At 37.0% G+C, this 19,402-nt stretch overlaps 1 protein-coding gene and 2 long non-coding RNA genes across 3 annotated transcripts; 2 read left to right on the forward strand and 1 right to left on the reverse strand.

Annotated features, from left to right (window-relative positions):
- The first annotated feature begins 465 nt into the window (after nucleotides 1-465).
- On the forward strand, nucleotides 466-3,992 carry LOC121967486. Its single transcript, XR_006107774.1, has 3 exons — nucleotides 466-928; nucleotides 2,188-3,777; nucleotides 3,869-3,992. It is a non-coding gene; the product is annotated as an uncharacterized LOC121967486 (long non-coding RNA).
- Nucleotides 1,989-8,449, reverse strand: LOC121967485 (PHD finger protein At1g33420-like). The gene is made up of 5 exons (XM_042517746.1): nucleotides 7,937-8,449; nucleotides 5,987-6,116; nucleotides 5,408-5,623; nucleotides 2,934-3,530; nucleotides 1,989-2,862 (listed from the first exon to the last, which is right to left on the reverse strand). Exons 1-5 carry the CDS (start codon nucleotides 8,268-8,270, stop codon nucleotides 2,040-2,042), a joined length of 2,100 nt encoding a protein of 699 aa, XP_042373680.1. The 5' UTR covers nucleotides 8,271-8,449; the 3' UTR covers nucleotides 1,989-2,039.
- Nucleotides 8,450-17,578: 9,129 nt separating this feature from the next.
- Nucleotides 17,579-19,402, forward strand: LOC121967487. Its single transcript, XR_006107775.1, has 3 exons — nucleotides 17,579-18,046; nucleotides 18,726-18,913; nucleotides 18,991-19,402. It is a non-coding gene; the product is annotated as an uncharacterized LOC121967487 (long non-coding RNA).

Here is a 19,402-nt window from a genome sequence, read left to right on the forward strand (position 1 = left end):
TATATATATACAGAAATGATATGCTGCGGACAAAGCCGAGCGGATCGCTGCGGACATGCTTCCTGATCGGTCCTATATATATATATATATATATATATATATATATATATATATATATATATATATATAAAATAATTTTAGGGGAATAACAAGAGTATAATATAACTTGACCAAAATTATCCAATAATAAGACAATTAGACAAATGAGTTTCTAAAAAAAATGTGAAACAATTTAAACTATTATCATTTTTTATTTTTTATTTTTTATTTTAATTAATTGAGTTTTTTATTTTTTATTTTCTAAAAAAATGTGAAACAATTGACTTGTTTGATATTTTTTTAATAGTTTAATCTCTGAGATAATCAAGAAGACTAATTGGAATTATCATTTTATTTATTATTATTATTTTTTTTTTTTTTTTTTTTTTTTTTTTTTGGAGGTTAAGAATACGGCTATCTGTAAAAAAAAAGAAAGATATTTTACAAAACCCTAACAAGAGGAGGAAGGATGCGGAAGCTTGAAGCTGAAGAAGAAGTCAGTTTGGGGCAATCCTTGTGTTCAGATCTAGAAGGCAAGGGGAAGACAATGATCCTAACGTACAGGAAGACCATCATAATCCCTCGTCTCGTTGGTTTGATTGCATGGAAGATGTCCTTCAGTCGTTCCCGACGCTGATGTCTTGATCTCTCGTTGGTCCCGTTGTAGTGGGAAGAGGAGGAAAGGTTCTCGTTAGAGGCGTTCTATGAGGAAGCAAGGAAGACGGTCTCAAGAGGATTGCTGTGTATAAACTTGAGATTAGAAGAGGAAGCCATCGCCGCATGGTCTGGAGGTAGAGGGAAGACAATTCTGATGCAAATGAAGGGATCATGCCACCTCACCTCATCGTTGACACAGAGGGAACACGATCATTCGATTCTTGATGGAGAGGTAAGAAGACAATAAGATAAAAACTTGCTAGTTTCATCTCGTTGGTTTTCACCTTTACGTTTTGCCCTTGTTGATCTCGGATGATATTTTTCAAGTGTGGTTTGTCCAAAAAAAATTCTGAACATAGTTTCTTTGTTTTCTTCGATCTTCAACCTGAGTAAATGATAAAACTTTAGTTGTTGATTTATGGAAATTGATAGATTCATCTTTCTGTTTTCTTACCATTTTGCTTCACAAAGCAACCCTCATTTCCTATCACATTCAGTTGTTTGCATGCAAGATGCGAAATAGAGATTCTAGCATCTATGTACAGTTTGATACAAAATTTTAGGAATTCAGATACTACAAGCATAACCATTGATCTGTACTTGTGGCATGTCAACATGATTTTATTTCATAATTAGATGCTAAACGGTTTGATTTTACTCTAGATTAAGTTTGTAAAGTGTCCTGAAACTAATCCATAAATGATTTTTGACCATAAACATAATAGTGCAGTTTTTGCACTTGAAGTTTTCAGTTATCTGAATTTGTATCTGTTTGAGTGAATTGGAATGTATCAAAATCTGATACAATCTCAATTCTTTTTTCAACCAACATAAATAATATATTCCCATTTTGCATGTGCTGCATTTCTTTTATCTGTTCATGGTTTATGTTTTAGCTCATGTCATTCCAGCTATAAAGACTTTCTTCCCCGAACATAGGATTACTTGAGCCAGTTGGTCAATATATGTGTTTCATCTTCTTCTTCCTGTTGTTTTATAGCTCTAAAATAAACTAATCAGAAAAGTGTGTATTTGATCTGTGGATGCTATCCCTTCGAAATGATTGAGATATCAGAATATAATCATTAATCATACAACTGTACAGTATCACCAATTAAGTCAATAGAACTAGCTGCACTGTTTTTCACTGAGCATTAATGATTTAATGTGTAAAAGAAGCATGTTGTTCAAATTAATATAGTAGCAATTCCTTTCTTTGATTTCTTGAGGATCTTTGCAAGTATTCACTAAGCAGTAATCTATTTCTTTGATTTCTTGAGGATCTTTGCAAGTATTCACTACGCAGTAATCTATCAATATGTACAAGTTTGGACTACAGAGTTTCAAGTTATTAGTGTTACATATTTGCCTTTGCCTTTTCCACTGTTTGATGATGCTACATTGTATTGGCATGTCATGCCTGGGGCTACATATTTGTCGGTTTTTTTGCCTCTGACACGGTACTTGGGCTTCTGGGAACACGATCCGCAGATGAACTTCGCCGGAACCTCATCGAAGTCACTGATCCCAGAGCATCTTGTGTGTTTCCAGACTCCGCAGCTATCGCACGTCAGCATCCTCTCGCCGTCATCGTCTTTGGATCCGCAGGCACAGTCTACCGTCCAAGTCTCTGTCCCTCTTTCCATCCGGAACTGCTCGAACACACATCCATCTCCCAAGCGTCCCTCTACTCTGATCAAATCGTCCGAGCCAAGCAAGAAATTAACCAGCATGTCATCGTGGGCAACCTCGCCATCCACTACAACTTGCACTGCTCGGAACGATTGCAAGATCAAGTATGCCTCCTTGAAAGCCTTCGTCGCCTCATACTTGAGGTCCGCAACTGTGGCATGGAGGGGCAGGATCAGCAGTTCTGGAGGGGGCCGTACGTAGTCCTTCGGCCTGTCGACTAGCTCCACGTGGCACCATACGTGCAGCGCTAACGGGTTTGGATTTGCCACATCCTTCGCTCTGTCGTAGTGCTTCACGAATTGCTTGCAGTCAAGGATCGTGGCTGCTAACCTTCGGGGCGACTCCAGCTGCATTTTGGCAGGATTGAGAAGGGTGTCGTACAGCAATCTGAGATCACGGATGAGGTTTTCCCTGGATGGTCTGCAGCGGCACTGGGCAGGCGAAGCTACGTCAGAAGCAGCCGCAGGTTCAAGTCTGAAGGGGCAAAGAACCGACAATGTCAGCCTCTGATCACACCGAAAGTGAAGGGTTAAAAATGGTGTTACCTGTACTCCACCGAGTTCGTCTTGGAGTTGCATCTGACTGTGATGATGGAACCATCAGCAACTCGTCTATTGCCGAGTCGCTTGAGGCAGTAATCAAGCAGCTCAATAGAACCTACAGATCGAAAGGTTGCTCGTTGGAGAGCCCGCTGCGTGACCCACTGCAACTTGTTGACAGCACAGAGAATCTTAACGACGGCATCCTCTGCCCTTGCGATGTCTGTCTCTCTCCATCGGCACTGTGGAAGTAGCTCTGTTTGGTTCTTCTCCCCATGGCCATGGGTGTCTTCGAGTAGCTTGAAGATGAAAGAGAAAAGGTCATGCAATGTCTCTAGCCTTCGAGGGGAAAGGAACGTGTACAGGGCAACTGTCTTCTCCAACTGGGTGCCAAGTTCTTGGCCACGGGAGGAGTGCAGGGGTGAGAGTGGCTTGGCAGAGAGGGTCTTCAATGCGCTTTGGTATGTTTCAGCTGTGTGCGCAAAGCTGCCTGCGCCAAACTCATAACCCCAATTTCCATACCAGGAACGGCCGGTGGCGACTCCATGGATGAGTCGGTACTCCATTCCATACTTCTTCGACACATCCATCACAGACACCTTTCTGTCCATGACAGAAAATTTTCTATCATCAGTTCATGTTTCCACTTTCTACGGTAACATGAATGAAGCTGTTATTCGTACGTACACACAGCCCCAATTCTAAAATGAATAAGTGGTGTTACAACTTGCAGGTGGCTACATTACTTGTAACTAATGTGAGAGAAAAAAATATGACATTTATTAGGCCGTGCGAGCTGTAGATAAATGCCCAAATACAAAGAACTCGCACGTTAGATTGTTGAATTTAGGTTAGTGTTTATTTTTGGCTTTATTTTTTTGTTTTTTTTTTCAATTCATCTTTCACAATTGCCTGTCTTGTAATAAATTTGCTCATTAAAGTTGCAGCATTTTACAGCAAGCAAATTATACTGGATCTGGATATTAGAAATCAACATTTAATATTGTTATATACCGAAGATTGGTGGTGCTGCAGATCAGAATTGTGACCATATTCTACTTGGCGATTATGCGTTGCTCTCATTCATTCATGTTGCTTGCACACCCACTAATATAAGCTTCCGTTGGTGATTTTCTTTTTCCCTTTATTGCTTAAGCAAATTGTTCAAGCAGGACTGGTTGAATTATAAACACAAACTGATATTATATTATTTAATTTTGCTAGATTCAAATGAACCAAACATTGGGAATCTTTATCAATTTTAATCCACATGACTTGTATTATTTGTGGTGTATGTACACATGATCTTATTGTATGGACAATGGATAAATCTGGGTGGTCAAAAGATAGAATAGGAACGACTAATTTAAGAAAAGCATACAAGTTACTAACGCAACAGATAAAGACTTTGATCAGGTAGAAGTAGGGTTAGTTTTAGATATTTTAAATTAAAAACTTAAAATACTGGGCTTCACTAACCCTACATATGCAAGAGAATCCATTTTTTTTTAAGTGAAAAATCAAGAATGTTTCAGAATTCACTAAAACTAAGATGAGAAGGAGCTGGAAAAAAGAAACAATCCTTTATTCGTTTGAAAATCCTACACCTCAACCACTGATGTTGACAACTACATCGTCCAACAATATGAACTTAATCAATCCCCACGGAATATCTAGTTGGTTAGTTGAGTAGAGGATGATATATTTACTACAATGAAATAGAGAAAAAATTCTAACAGACATGCCCTCGAGGAAAACCTCCTCCTACCTCTTAGCCATTTGATGATCAGCTATAAACTGACCTTATAATTTACCCCTTCACATAATTTGAAAACAAACTGTGAGAGATGTCTAAAATGAAAGTTGTCACTTTTTACTACAATACCAACTGAATCTAATTTTGAGCAAGAAATCGTAGAAAGTAAGACTCTTTTCCAATGCACGATTAAACAATATATAAAACAAATATCCTGTAATGATACAAAGCATGGCCAGAGAAAATAATAAAATATATTATTCAAAGCATAGTTTAAGGATACAATGAGAAGATAGAAAGTGCATTTCAGAAACAATGCTTTAAATATGAAGCTGATATATTTTTAATAATTTTCCCAGTAAAGTCTTAAGTGTTCGTTTTAGTCACTAATCCCATCAAAATAAGTACAGATATTAATGAAGCACGACAGAAGATTGTGTTTCCATAAGAAACACCATGCTTATCAAAACAAACATATTCCTATTAGGACCACCATATCGGTACTGTACTATGATAAAACAATTACAGAAAGGCCTAGTTGAGATTCCATTTCCCTATCAGTTAGTTATTAAATAAATAAAACAAAAAAAATAGCATGGTATAAAAATAAATAAATTTATCAAAAGAAACTGAGAAAAGCACAATTGTAAACATGAGAAAGAAATTCCATTTGACTACTTGTTCAGTTACTTCTTCCTTTGAGGTTATGGTATTTTACACATACCTGACATGGAGTACTTTGCACAGGCGATCCCAAAATTCCATCAAATCACAACCCATTAAAGTTTTTGAGCCGCTTTCCCGGCCATTGATTCTCAGAAGATGGCCATATCCATTGGCATGGATCACCCCATGCAACAAGTGAGTTGAGTCGTCCAATTGAGTGTGTGCCAGTTCTTCCAAATCAAGAGCGGCCATCTCATGATCGCAAGAACCACATCTGCAGGTCAAGCTCACACTAATATTAGACCTCATTTTGCAATTTGTTTTCCGAATGGCTCATCATAATTGATGAATACAATCTATGTTCTGATCTTCCGAGGTGTGTTAACATAGTTATAGTATTCAATGAGAAATATCTGGAAGAAAATTGAAAACAAGGAACAATAAAGTGGATGCAATGCTATATACAATTCAAAATTTTGCAGGAGTCTAAAGTATGTCGTACTATCTACAAAGAAATGACTTCTCCACATGGATTAGAAAATTATTCTCTTCTATATATTTCTCTCCTTTTAGTTCATTTTAACGATATTACAAATGGAAATTGAATGTTATTCAATCCTCAATCTCAATTTCCCACCTTAAGGCTGAGAGGTCACGCAAAGCCCTACAATGACTGCAATGCCGTTGCTGATGGAATGAAGTTGGACTGCTCTCATTGCGGATTATAAAGTGATATCTTGTACAACACACTGGATTCTCACTCCAACCTGTTGGTCCAAAGTAGGTGAATAAATATCTTACATTAACAAGTGTAATAGGATTATTTAAAGAGTACAAACAATCATAGATAGCATAGCTTCAAATAATAATAATAAAGTAATAACCATCCGTTGCCTTTTAATGGTTTCTTTAGAGAGTGGTCCATCCCCCGGACCGCACTTAGAGAGCAGATCCTCTGGACCGCAAAGTGCGGTCCAGAGGATGGACCACTCCATTCATTAGTGCGATCCTATGGTCCAGGAGCGGACCAGGTATACAGATCCAAAGGATCCCGTCCTGTTTCTTTAGAACAACAAAAATTATAATTGGTGACTAACTGAATCAACGAACCTTCCTTGGAATATTTTCCAAGAGTAGTTAAATAAAATATAACTTCTATCCCTCTTTCAAACATAACATAAATATAAAAGATAGAAGACCCCAGTGTCAGTTCCTAAGAAAACAAGACATTATTTTAAGCAGCAAACACACTTGTACCAAAAAGTTGTTACAGTTTAATTAAAATTTAGACAAATAAACTTCAGCAGATCAACTTCAAATATTGCAACACTATCATGAATAAAGCTTAGAAGAATTAGGAAAGAAAATACTAAGCAAAAAAATGTAGATCAAAAGAGAGGAAGACAATATATCATGTATATTGCATAGAGAGAGAAAAAGCATAATGTGATATGACTTGCTTCTCAGTCACTGTTAAATTGATTCATCGATAATATTTGATTGGATTTCCATTTGTCTCAGTAGATATTCGACAAAAAGGGAAATGATGTTCATGAATGGAATAAAAATCTTTGGCGATGATTTATAAGGACAAGGGTGAAATGGTTCTAATTATAGAATTTGAGTTGAAGACAAGAATTGACATCATAAATAAACATGACTGTCAAGATTGTGATCTAAACCTTAGGATCTAATGAAACACGTGAAAATGAGAGAGCAAAAAAAAATTCTAAAATCAATCCTGATAACTATAGGTTAATTTTAAGGATCATTTCTATGTTCCTATATTTCTATGTTAGTAATAGAGAATCTCACTAATTATTTAAAAAGAAAATTTTATGTTCTTTTTCTATGAAAGTGCTAGATGGTCTCACATATTATATTTAAAATAAAACATATTTGGTATATGCAATGCAGTTGTATAAAAGAAAGATAGTCTAATGCACGAAGCATATGCCAATGCGAGGTCCCAAGGAAGGATCTATTCTTCACTATTGCGCCGCCAAGGCTCCCCTTGTGAAGATGAAATTTGCTAAATTATAAATCTACAAATAGATTTAATTTCCATCTTAAATTGTCAAGAACTATAAAAACAAAAGATCTTAAGCTAATAAAACTAAATTTGAATATATGCAATGCAGTTTGTAATAAGAACAAAATCAAAGGAAAACGTAGGATGAATCATGAATGAACATGAAATTCCTATAAGTAAAAGTTTTATATGTATTATCAAAAGTAATATGTTTATGAAGATATCATTAACAAAAATAAATAATTAGTAATTGAAATAGAAATTAGCTTCCGGACTATTATGTCATCGTCATGCAACTTTTAAACTACACGAACAATTACTACAATCGTCAACATTCTATACATTATGATTAAAGTGTTAGACTATTATAAAGTTAATGGAAAACATATCCATCAAAAATGAGAAATTGATGGAGATATCATTAGAAAAACAAAAGACTGAACGGTTGAAATATGAAGAACCCCTTTTTTATTGTCGCATGCATATTCAGATAAGCGCTCATATAATATTTTTTTTTATTTAACAAATCGATAACATCGGAAACGCTGAACTCACCGATAATTCTGCAGTAATCGCAGTAGACTCTCTTGGATCTGGATACATCCTCCTCCACAACGTCCAGATCGACGACGGTGCCGGAGGCGTCAGTCGCAACAAGCTGGAAAGGGATCCGCCACGTGCGAATCCACGGCACGACCAGCGGCGGCGCGACTCGGGCGTGACGGGCGATAAAGGACCTCACGGAGAGGCGGAACGGCCCATCAGCGGAAGCATGCTCGCCTCCCCCGCTACCGCCAACCGGTAGGGCCTGGAGGCCGTCCTCCGCCGCCCGCTGCCGTGCCCGCTTCAGCGGTCGACCGTCGACCGCCATAGCATCCACTCGCACCATGGAGTTTCGCGGGTGGATCTGGGGATTCCGCAGGGGACAAACGAGATGATCTGCCGGCGTTAGGTTAGGATTCAATTTTTGGCTTGGAACGAGACCGGGAGATCCAGTAGGGATTTGGCGATTTGGTTCTTGTGATCTGGGGGCAAAACAGAAAGTCGGAGGCGCGATGCAGAGCTGGGCGTGAATCGTGAGGAATTGCTATAAAAAAGGGAGATAATTCGAATTGATGTCGGTTTGCGAAACGTACGGAGACAGCTTTGCCACGTCGGTCATTCAAACTGGTGCGGTTTGACCGTTCCAAACGGCGAGTCCGGGGAACGGGTTTGAACACTTCTAAAAGGAGCGGCTAGAATTACGCCACGTTGGCATTCATGGTCGGTTTGTTTGACCGAAATCTGCCGGTCCATTGTAACAAACAAATTTCTCCCCTCCCCACCCCACCCCACCCCACCCCTCCTCCAAACCTCAGCACGGATTATTTGGTCCACAAATTATGGACTAAAAGATGATTTATTTTTTTATCATTAATTTAGATGGACCCTATCTATTTAAAAATAGAGGTCATTTAAATCAAGGATCCTCATATAATGGACCATATTCGTAATTTATAGACAAGAGGATTTCTAGTGTCAAACCCCTCTCTCATATAATGAGAGGTCTAGGGTTTGATCCTCAGGGTGTCACTGTCTGGGGTTAGCGTCCTGGCTATGCGCTTTTAGTTATGTACCTGTATTTACCTCCCTCTATATCCGTGGGACCGACTCTATGGGGTCGGGTTCCATATTTTTTTTTTCTCGTATGATGATTTTTTTAGTACTTAAATTTTTTATTTAGTTTTATTTTTTAAATTAATTTTTGTTTATTATTTTTTCATTAATACTTATATATATATTTTAATTTTATTTAATTTTATTTTTTAATTAATTTTGTTTATTATTTTTCATTAATACTTATATATATATATATTAATTTTATTTAATTTTTATTTAGTTTTATTTTTTTAATTATTTTTATTTATTATTTTTTCATTAATACTTATATATATATTTTTAATTTGTATTTAGTTTTATTTTTTAATTAATTTTATTTATTATTTTTTAAATTTTATTTAATTTTTATTTAGTTTTATTTCTTTAATCAATTTTGTTTATTATTTTTTATCAAATTTTTTTATTTATAGAATTTTTAATATATGTCAAAATATCTCTCTTCTTTTAAATTACATTCCTAATTCGACACTTAAATTATCTATATCCAACTCTTGACACATATTAGAACCTTCTCTCCTTTTTAAATATCCCTCCCTCCAACCCTTGACACATAACACATGTCAGGATCTCTTACTCTCTTTAAATTACTCATCCTCCAACCATTGACACCTATCAAAACACCCACTCCCTTTAAATTATCCCTCTTCAACGCTTGGCATATGTCAGAACCTCCTCTCCCTTCAAATTACCCCCTTCCAACCTTTAACATATGTCAAAATCTCTCATCCTTTTAAATTACCCCCTTCTAACACTTGACACATGTCAAAATCTCTCATCACTTTAAATTACCTCCTCTTCCAACCCTTGACACATGTCAAAATCTCTCATCCCTTTAAATTACCCCACTTCCAACTCTTGACACATGTCAGAACTCCTCACTCTCTTTAAATTACTCATCCTCCAATCTTTGACACATGTCAAAACACCCCTCTCTGTTTAAATTACCCCCTCCAACATTTAGCATATGTCAGAACCTCCTCTCCCCTTAAATTACCCATCATTCAACTCTTGACACGTGTCATAACCTCCCCTCCCCTTAAATTACCCGCCCTTCTATTGGAGACCGTTGGGCTGGCTAGAAGGGGGTTGAATAGCCCTACAAAATTAAAAAGCAAACCCTTATCGAACTTTCAAAAAAACACTTGCATTAATTTAATAGCAATAAACTAAAATAGTAGAGGCAAGGGAGTTTACTTGGTTACAACCGGGGAGGTTGTTAATCCAAGGAGAATGAAGCGCAATAGATATCTCCTTTCGGGCGGAGAAGTCTCTTACAGCATTCAAGCACAGAGAAAATAAGAAGCTAAACTAACAATTAAAGCATACAAGTGTTGTAATCAGAATTGCTTGTCTTGTTAAGCTTCTTGGACCAAGGCTATATTTATAGTCTTGGTCGGGGCGCCTGGAAGGGTTCCAAGCACCTGGGAGGGGATAAAACTTTATCCCTTCTCGCATAGATCGCGTTTGACCATGATCTGGATAGCAACCAAGTTTGGGCGCCCAGAAGGGTTTCGGGCGCCCTGGTCTAGTTCGGGCACCCGGAATGGTTTCGAGCGCCCGAACCAAGAAAGTCAACAGAGTTGACTTTTTCCAGTCCGGGCCCTCTGCTCCGGTTCAGCTCACCTCGATCCGAGTCTTCCACTCTGGTTCCTCTTTGTTGGGTGATCTCGGTCATCCGGAATAGGGCTCACCCGAACCCAACTTCCGACCTTCTCGAGCAGGCTTCCGCTCTGGCTTATTGTCCGTTGAAATTGTCGCGTACTTCCTTCTCGTCCACTAGCGTACTCATCCGCAGCTCTTCGTCCCTCGGACGCACTCCCTCGTGCTAACCTTCTCGCTAGTTACGTCTCTTGTTCCCCCGAGCAATCTTTCGCTATGGCTTCTCGTCCCTCGGAAACACCGAACGCTTCCTTCTCATCCATCGGTGTACTCTTCCGCAGTGCCTCGTCCCTCAGACGCACTCTCCCGTGCCCTCCTTCTCGCTAGCTGCGTCTTCTGCTCGACTCCCTGTGCTCCTAAGCTCCTGTAAACATAGACACAAGGTTAAAACACCACAGGACCTAACTTAACTTGTTAATCACATCAAAACAACCTTTGAGGTTCCAACAATCTCCCCCTTTTTAATGTGAGCAACCCAAGTTAAGATTGAGTAAATAGAAATAAGAGTAACATAACTAATATTGCAATAAAGTACAAAAAAAAAAGATAGAGTGCAAAAAAAAAAGATAGAAAGAATTGGTCTACCTCCCCATAGACTTATACTTTTCCTTCTCCCCCTTTGATCATATAAAAAAATGAGATTATAAAAAAAATCTAAGGGTAATAATTTTGAAAAAACTTTGAAAAATTATTTTGATATTACTAAAAGTTTGCAATAATTTTCAAAGATATTTCTAAGTAAAAATGCTTAAAAAATATTTTTTTTCAGAAATTTTTCCTAAGTTTTGAAAGCAAAATTATTTTTGAGAATAAGTAAAAATTTTAAGTAAGAAAATTTTCTAAGTAAAAGAAAATTCTAACTTAAGTAATTTTTAGACAATTTTGAGAAATTTTTCAAAAAAGTGTTTAAAAACATTTTAAAGCATTATTTACTTTTAATACTTTATCAATAAGTTAATTAAACATTTTATTTCAATATTTTAGCTTTCAGGCAGTGGTGAGACACTATACCTTCTTGATTATTGGAGCAATAACCACTTTCTTAGACAAAGCCTCATAAAGAAATTAGCTGTTTAATTTTCTTGTTGAAAGCGCTAAGTCTAATTCACAGTTTAGGTTAGTGATGTTTAAATTTCCATTTTAGTTTGTCATAATTTCTCAAATTTAAAGTAGAGAATTTTGAACATGCAGAAGATTGTATTTGTTCCTTTAACAATCTGTTGCTAGAGTTTCTTTAAACTCACTATTCTTTGTTTTATTTTCAATTTCTAATTCACAAAAATGTTTCGATAATATAATTTTTAACTCGAAAAAAATCTTTTGACAGTATTTTAACTGAATTAAGCAATTGGTTAGGAGGTGGAGATCGTACCTGACTTACCTTGTCGACTTTTGATGCTCCCCCTGTTGAGCTTCTTTCTTCCGAAGACTCTCCCCCTTCATCGATGCTTATCTGGGATGAGTTTTCTGTGTCCTTGGGATGGAATTCGGCTGTTAGGGATGCCCTGGCAATTTCCTCCATCTTGGATTCTTCTGATGACGGATCGGTGTCCATCGAGGAGACGACTTAAAATGGTTCTTCATAGAGCTTCAAGAACTTTTCCCAAAGTTCTTTTGCGCTTCTGTATTTTTCGACTCTTTCGAGATCCTGGGTAGGTAGTACACTCAGAAGGCATAATTAAGCTTTACCGTTTGTCATGAATTCATTGCGCTGCGTGTCAGTCCATTGATGCTCCTCAAGTTCTTCTCCTTTTGTATCCTTTGGAGCTTCATAACCATACGCCATTATTAATAACATATTAAAATCAGTTTTAAAATAAACCTGCATTCGTTGCTTCCAAAAAGCGAACTCCCCCTCAAATGCTGGTGGGTAGATGTTCGTTCCGACCATCTCATTGATTCAGTCGGCGGTTAGTCCTCCTGAGGCGTCCTGACTCTAATACCATTTGTTGGAGACCGTTGAGCCGGCTAAAAGAGGGGTTGAATAGCCCTGCAAAATTAAAAAGCAAACCCTTCTCGAACTTTCAAAAGAACATTTGCATTAATTTAATAGCAATAAACTAAAAAAGTAGAGGCAAGGGAGTTTACACGATTACAACCGGAAAGGTTGTTAATCCAAAGAGAATGAAGTGCAATAGATCATATCTCCTTTCGGGCGGAGAAGCCTCTTACAGCATTCAAACACAGAGAAAATAAGAAGCTAAACTAACAATGAAAGCATACAAGTGTTATAATCAGAATTTCTTGTCTTGTTAAGTTTCTTAGACCAATGTTATATTTATAGCCTTGGTCGGGGAGCCTGGAATGGTTCCGAGCGACTGAGAGGGGATAAAACTTTATCCCTTCTTGTACAGATCATGTTTGACCACGATCTAGATAGCAACCAAGTCCGGACGCTCGGACCAAGAAAGTCAACAGAGTTGACTTTTTCGGTCCGAGCCCTCTGCTTCGGTTCAACTCGCTTCGGTCCGAGTCTTCCGCTCTGGTTCCTCTTGCTTGGGCGATCTCGACCATCTAGAATAGGGCTCACCCGTACCCAACTTCCGGCCTTCTCGAGCAGGCTTCCGCTCCGACTTCTCATCCCTCAGAATCGTCGCATGCTTCCTTCTCGTCCGTCAGCGTACTCATCCGCAGCTCTTCGTCCCTCGGACGCACTCCCCCGTGCCGACCTTCTCGCTAGTTGCATCTCTTGATCCCCGAGCAATCTTCCGCTCCGGCTTCTCGTCCCTCGGAAACACCGCACGCTTCCTTCTCGTCCGTCGGTGTACTCTTCCGCAGCGCCTCGTCCCTCAGACGCACCCTCCCGTGTCGTCCTTCTCGCTAGATGCGTCTTCTGCTCGACTCTCTATGCTCCTAAGCTCCTGCAGACTTAGACACAAGGTTAAAACACCACATGACCTAACTTAACTTGTTGATCACATCAAAACAACCTTTGGGGTTCCAACACCTTCAACTTTTGACACATGTCAAAACCTCTCCCTTTAAATCCTCCTCTCACACTTCATTTTTTTGTCACTCTTCAGTCACACCTCCCTCTACTGTTATCTCCCTCTCAGCCTGTCCTTCTCTCTTCCTAAAACATAGTTGTCTTCTTAGCAATTACTTTTCATAATTCATAGAAGGAAACTATGAATGACTTTCTGAGTTTATTTTCAGATAGTTGATCAATTGAGAATGATGTTCCTAGTGGAGAGAGTATCTCCAACAACAGTCATGATTATACAATCGAATTTACCACATATCAGGTTAGTTATTATTATTATTTTATGCATATTCATTATTTATTTTATAAGTAGAGAAATTATATTAAGATTGGATAATGCCATACTTATACATCTTTGTTATGTTTTTTTATATAGATATTTAAAAATAGAGAAGATATGATAAATTGGGTAAAAACAGTTGGCTGAAGAATGATATTGTAGTGGTTATTAAAAATTCTGCTAATTTAAAAGGTGGCAAGCTATCAAAGTGTCATCTTATGTGTCAAAGAGGTAGAAAGTACAAATCGCCACGATATCTAATTGATGGACAATCCTTAAAAAGAAATACTGGGACTAAAAAATATGAATGTCCATTTGAGCTGCGAGATATACCAATACCTCTAGATGGTGTGCTGTGAGGTTTAAGGGTTGTCTGTGGTTTTCATAATCATCAATTAGCAGAATATATTGATGGTCATGAGTACCTGAGTAGGTTAAAACCAATAGAGAAAGAATTTGTGCTCGACATGACCAATAGTACCACACCTCGTGAAATTCTTAGTATTTTGAAGGAAAGAGACCTATCAAACACTACGGGGATCAAAAGCATTTACAATGTCATTTTCAGAAATAAATTCGCTAAACGAGGCGGCTTAAATTCTATTCAATATATCTTGGACCAATTAATCAAGAAAGAATACCTCCATAATTACCGTACAAATCCAGCCACCAACGAAATCACAGATATTCTTTGGGTTCATCCAAAAAGTCTAGAGCTGCCTGTCAACTTTTCGTCTGTGTTGATCATTGATGCCACATACAAGACCAATGCGTATCGGATACCACTATTGGAGGTTGTGGGTATCACATCCACAATGCAAACTTACTCACTTATGTTCGCCTATCTTAGTAATGAGAGGACAGAGCAACTGACATGGGCATTAGGTACCTTAAAGAAGTGGATGGTTAAAAAGAAGGTATCATCGCCATTCGTGTTTGTTTCAGATCAGGATTTGGCGCTTATTAATGTCATTAAAACATGTTTTCCTAATGCATGTCATATCCTTTGTATTTGGTGCATAAACATTTTTATGCATCATGACACTCACTCATTAATTCATCGACACAATGGTCTTACAAGCAGAAGTGGGATGTCATGCGCAAGGAGTATCAACGATTCGAGGATGTTCTAAATTACTTTTGGGATACATGGTTACACCCTTACAAAGAGCGGTTTGTTTCAGCATGGGTTGATACATGTATGCACCTTAGGAGCAATTCAAATCAAAGGTATAGTCACTTTATAGCTTTATTATTTAAATTTTGTTCATTATTGTACTATTTCAATTCTTTTCACTATTAAAACACAATGTATTTTTTTATTACAGGGCAGAGTCTGCACAAGCGAGATTGAAGTTATATTTGGGAGATACCATGTTATCCCTATAGACATCTTTTGAAAAAATACATAAGATATTAAGAATTCAGTTTGGGGATATTAAGAAGTCATTCGAGAGATCTCTCAACATTCCACGCCATTAACATTTACATGATGATATTTTTAGTCAAATAAGGTGTCGAATTTCGTTAGAGGCAATGAAGTTGATTTCTGATCAGCTAAAATGCATTGAGGAAGCATCTCACTAGCTAGTCGGCAGATGCAACTGTTCTATCAAAATTGTATACGGATTGCCATGCTAGCATGATCTTGCACATTACCGTTACTTTTCCATTCCAATTCTGCTTCAGAGTATCAACGCTCATTGGAGGAGATTGTCGATGCACGTACATCAGTTTAATGACGAGGGAGCACAACCTAACAAAACATCCCACATTATTGAGATATTAGATGGGATGGATCCACATATGTGAGAGCATATGATAGACAAATTTTTCGATATGATAGATCAATCTCAAAGTACGGTTCTAACCCCTTTATACAACATAGAACATAGAGGTTGACCTACGGGTAGAGATGAACAAAGTGGGTGTCGTATACCTTCTTTTGTAGATGCATCCACTTCAGGATCTAGGGTCTCTCAATCGACTGCAACATCGAGAGAGAGAGAGAGAAAGACGTGGAAGGGAGTTGAAGGTTCGCAATATTCAAACGACCCATGATCACTCTCCAGTTCCTCCCATCCATGATACTTATATTGAGAAATTACCTATACCTCTGCAGCGTTATATTTCTCATATATTGATGTTCAACCTGATGGTCATTGTGGATTCAAAGCAATAGCTGCATTAATTGGGTATGGTGAAGAAGGTTGGTTTCAAGTACGATTCGAGCTTATAGAAGAGATTTAACAAAATAAGGATCTATATGATCAACTTTATCCAGATCAAAATTTGATAATCAATCTATTATTCTCATTGAATTGGTTCGAGCTGTGGGCACCAGAAATGTATTGGATGGACCCTATGCCTTAAGAAATTGTCATCGCATCAAGGTACAATCTTGTACTGCATGCATTTGGTGAGAATGTTGGGAGTTGTTTTACTCGCCATTAAGAACTCCTCCAGTTCCAAACCATGAGTGTCAAGAAATAGCTATTGCTCATGTTGGCAATCACTTCGTACAAATTTTCTTACATCCTCATTACCCTGTACCACCATTCCAACGTGGTGGTGGCAACATTCATTGTGTGAAGCTAAAGGATGAGTCACTCATTATAGGACACGTGTTTATTTATGGTACGAAGTAATAGAAACACCACCACCAAAAGGAGCAGAATTTGGAGGCAATATTGATTAAAATTTCTAGTTTTATATATTTTCATATTTTTTTATATTATTACATGTACTCTTTATTTGCAAAAAAAAATGTTTATTCCTAAGTTATGAATGTGTCCACTATTAATTGTTAGTATTTTTGTTATTTTTAAATATATAATTTTTATTTTGATCCATATTTTTATACTTTTTTAAAATTTTACAAATAATAACTCCTAAAATTTATAACTAAAAATAAACATAAGATTATAAACATATAAAAAATTATTAAAAAAAATAAAACTGATAAAAAATTGATTAACAAAAAAATAAAATCAATAAAAAAACTTTAAAAATAATAAATTGAAAAATACAAATATTACAAAAAAATAATAAATAAAATTAATTAAAAAATAAAGCTAAATAAAATTTATATAAAATTTAAAAATAAAGTATTGATAAAAAATAATAAACAAAATTGATTAAAAAATAAAACTAAATAAAATTTATATAAAATTGTAAAAATAAAGCATTGATCAAAAAAATAATAAACAAAATTGATTAAAAAATAAAATTAAATAAAAATTAAATAAAATTGAAAAAAATCATATTGATAAAAAAATAATAAATTGAATTAATTAAAAAATAAAATTAAAAATGTATAAATATGAGAACTATTTTTAAACAAAATTAATTAAAAAACTAAAACTAAATGAAAAATAAATAAAATTAAAAAAATAAAAGGAAGGGGTTGAAGTGTCATTTGAAAGGGAGAGAGAGGGGAGGTGGGAGGGGGTGCAAGCATCTCTCTTGTAACAACCCCTGGCATATATATATATATATATATATATATATATATATATATATATATATATATATACGAAACAGCTCTCCTGCAGAATTCTTGGTGCAGAACGGTGCGGCGTTGCTGACTTGGACACCCCACGTCAAATAAGTTAAAGGATTAAAATTGTGTTAAAGCCCACAGAGAGAAAACGCATCCTCTCCTCCCGCGATCTAGGGTTTCCTGTTGCTGATCCCTCTCCGCCGAAGCTCCTCCCTCTCTCTCGCCACCTCCCTCTCTCGCCGAGCTAGGGTTTTGCAGCCGCCTCCCTCTCTCGCGACGAGCAACTCCTTCGCCGTGGCACCTCCCTCTCTCACAACGAGCAGCTCTTCACCGCGACGCCTCCCTCTCTCGCGACGAGCAGCTCCTTCGCCACGACGCCTCCCTCCCTCGCGACGAGCAGCTCCTTCTCTCGTGACGCCTCCTTCTCTCACAACGAGTAGCTCCTTAGCCGCGACGCCTCTCTCTCTCTCTCACGATGAGCAGCTCCCTCTCTCGCGACGCCTCCCTCTGCGACGAGCTCCTCCGCTGCAAGCTCTCTTGCTGCAACACGTGACTCTCCTCCCCACCGCTACATCCTCTCAGGTTGCCCTAAAATTCTCCAAGCTTGATATAATTTGTTAAGTATCTGCTATGACTTTGTAATTTCAACCAATATTTGATACATCAACCTTACCTATATGAGTATTGTTTGGGATTTTAAACACTTCTGTATATTTCTGTTAACCTATGGCTTTGTTAAGTATCTGTCCTGCTTTAGATTGTTTGACATACCTATATATTTATGTTTTTTTCCTGCTCGTGTAATTTTGCTTCTGTGATTTTTGTGTTGTTAAACAAAAACTTATATTAATTGTAGGGAAACTTAAATTGGTGTTTGCAAATTGATTTCATGCAAAGTTTCTCATATGGAAAAAGAAAACTCTATATGTAGTTTCCATCACAAGTCCTTGGAACAATTGCTGGCATAGAGAGATGCAAGTAGCATTGTAGTTTAAAACTCTATATGTAGTTGCCATAATTTGTGTTGCAAATTTGTTTATGTTACATGAGATAGATATGTTTGAGAATGCTCCAGCATTTATAAATATGTTACTTGAATTGTAAGAAAACTAATATGTATAATATGTAGATTTGTTTGTAAGTGTTTCTTGGGACCTAATTTGATCAAATTAGGTTGAATATCTTCAGCATTTATAACCTTATGGTCTATGGAGTAGGTTTTATACGATTTTATGTCTTTTCTCATATTGGTGTTGTTCAGGTATAAGTAGAGAAAATTCATGGCAGCTGGTTCTTCATCAGCATCATCTTTCACTCGACGGCATATGAATGACGAGCAATGTGAAGCTACCCACATATTATGTTATTGTGGATTACGAGCTATTCTCCAGACATCACAGACTAAATCAAATCTAGGAAGACGATTTTTTTTCATGTCCAAAATATAGAGTAAGTTATCGTTATATTAACACGGTCTTGTGAGTTTTTAAATTATTGAATTTTGATTAAGTTGATTTAAAATTCAGCAAAGAGGATGTGACTTTTTCTTATGGCATGATCCAGAACCATCAGATAGAAGTAAGACAATTATTAATGAGTTGAAGAAGAATAACAAAAAATTAAAGTTAGAGATTAGTGAATTGAAGAAATGTGCTAGTTACGAGGGTGAAGTTGAATATAATGATGTTTTGGATGATGGAAACAACAATTATGTAACTATGCAGTTGAGTGATGAAATATATTCATTGAATAGGAAATTTAGAGTTGCTATCATGGTAGTTACATTGTATGTACTTGGATTGTGATTATGGGGATGTGGTTGATGTAACTTGTGTTGTGATGTTACTTGACATTGTGATGTAACTCTAAGTGGTGTAACTTGTTTTGTTTTGTGCTTACAATTTCAAGATGGTCCTATTACTGATCCTAAGCTTGAAA

The sequence above is a fragment of the Zingiber officinale genome, chromosome 3B (genome assembly GCF_018446385.1).
Source record: "Zingiber officinale cultivar Zhangliang chromosome 3B, Zo_v1.1, whole genome shotgun sequence".
NCBI classification, from domain to species: domain Eukaryota; kingdom Viridiplantae; phylum Streptophyta; class Magnoliopsida; order Zingiberales; family Zingiberaceae; genus Zingiber; species Zingiber officinale.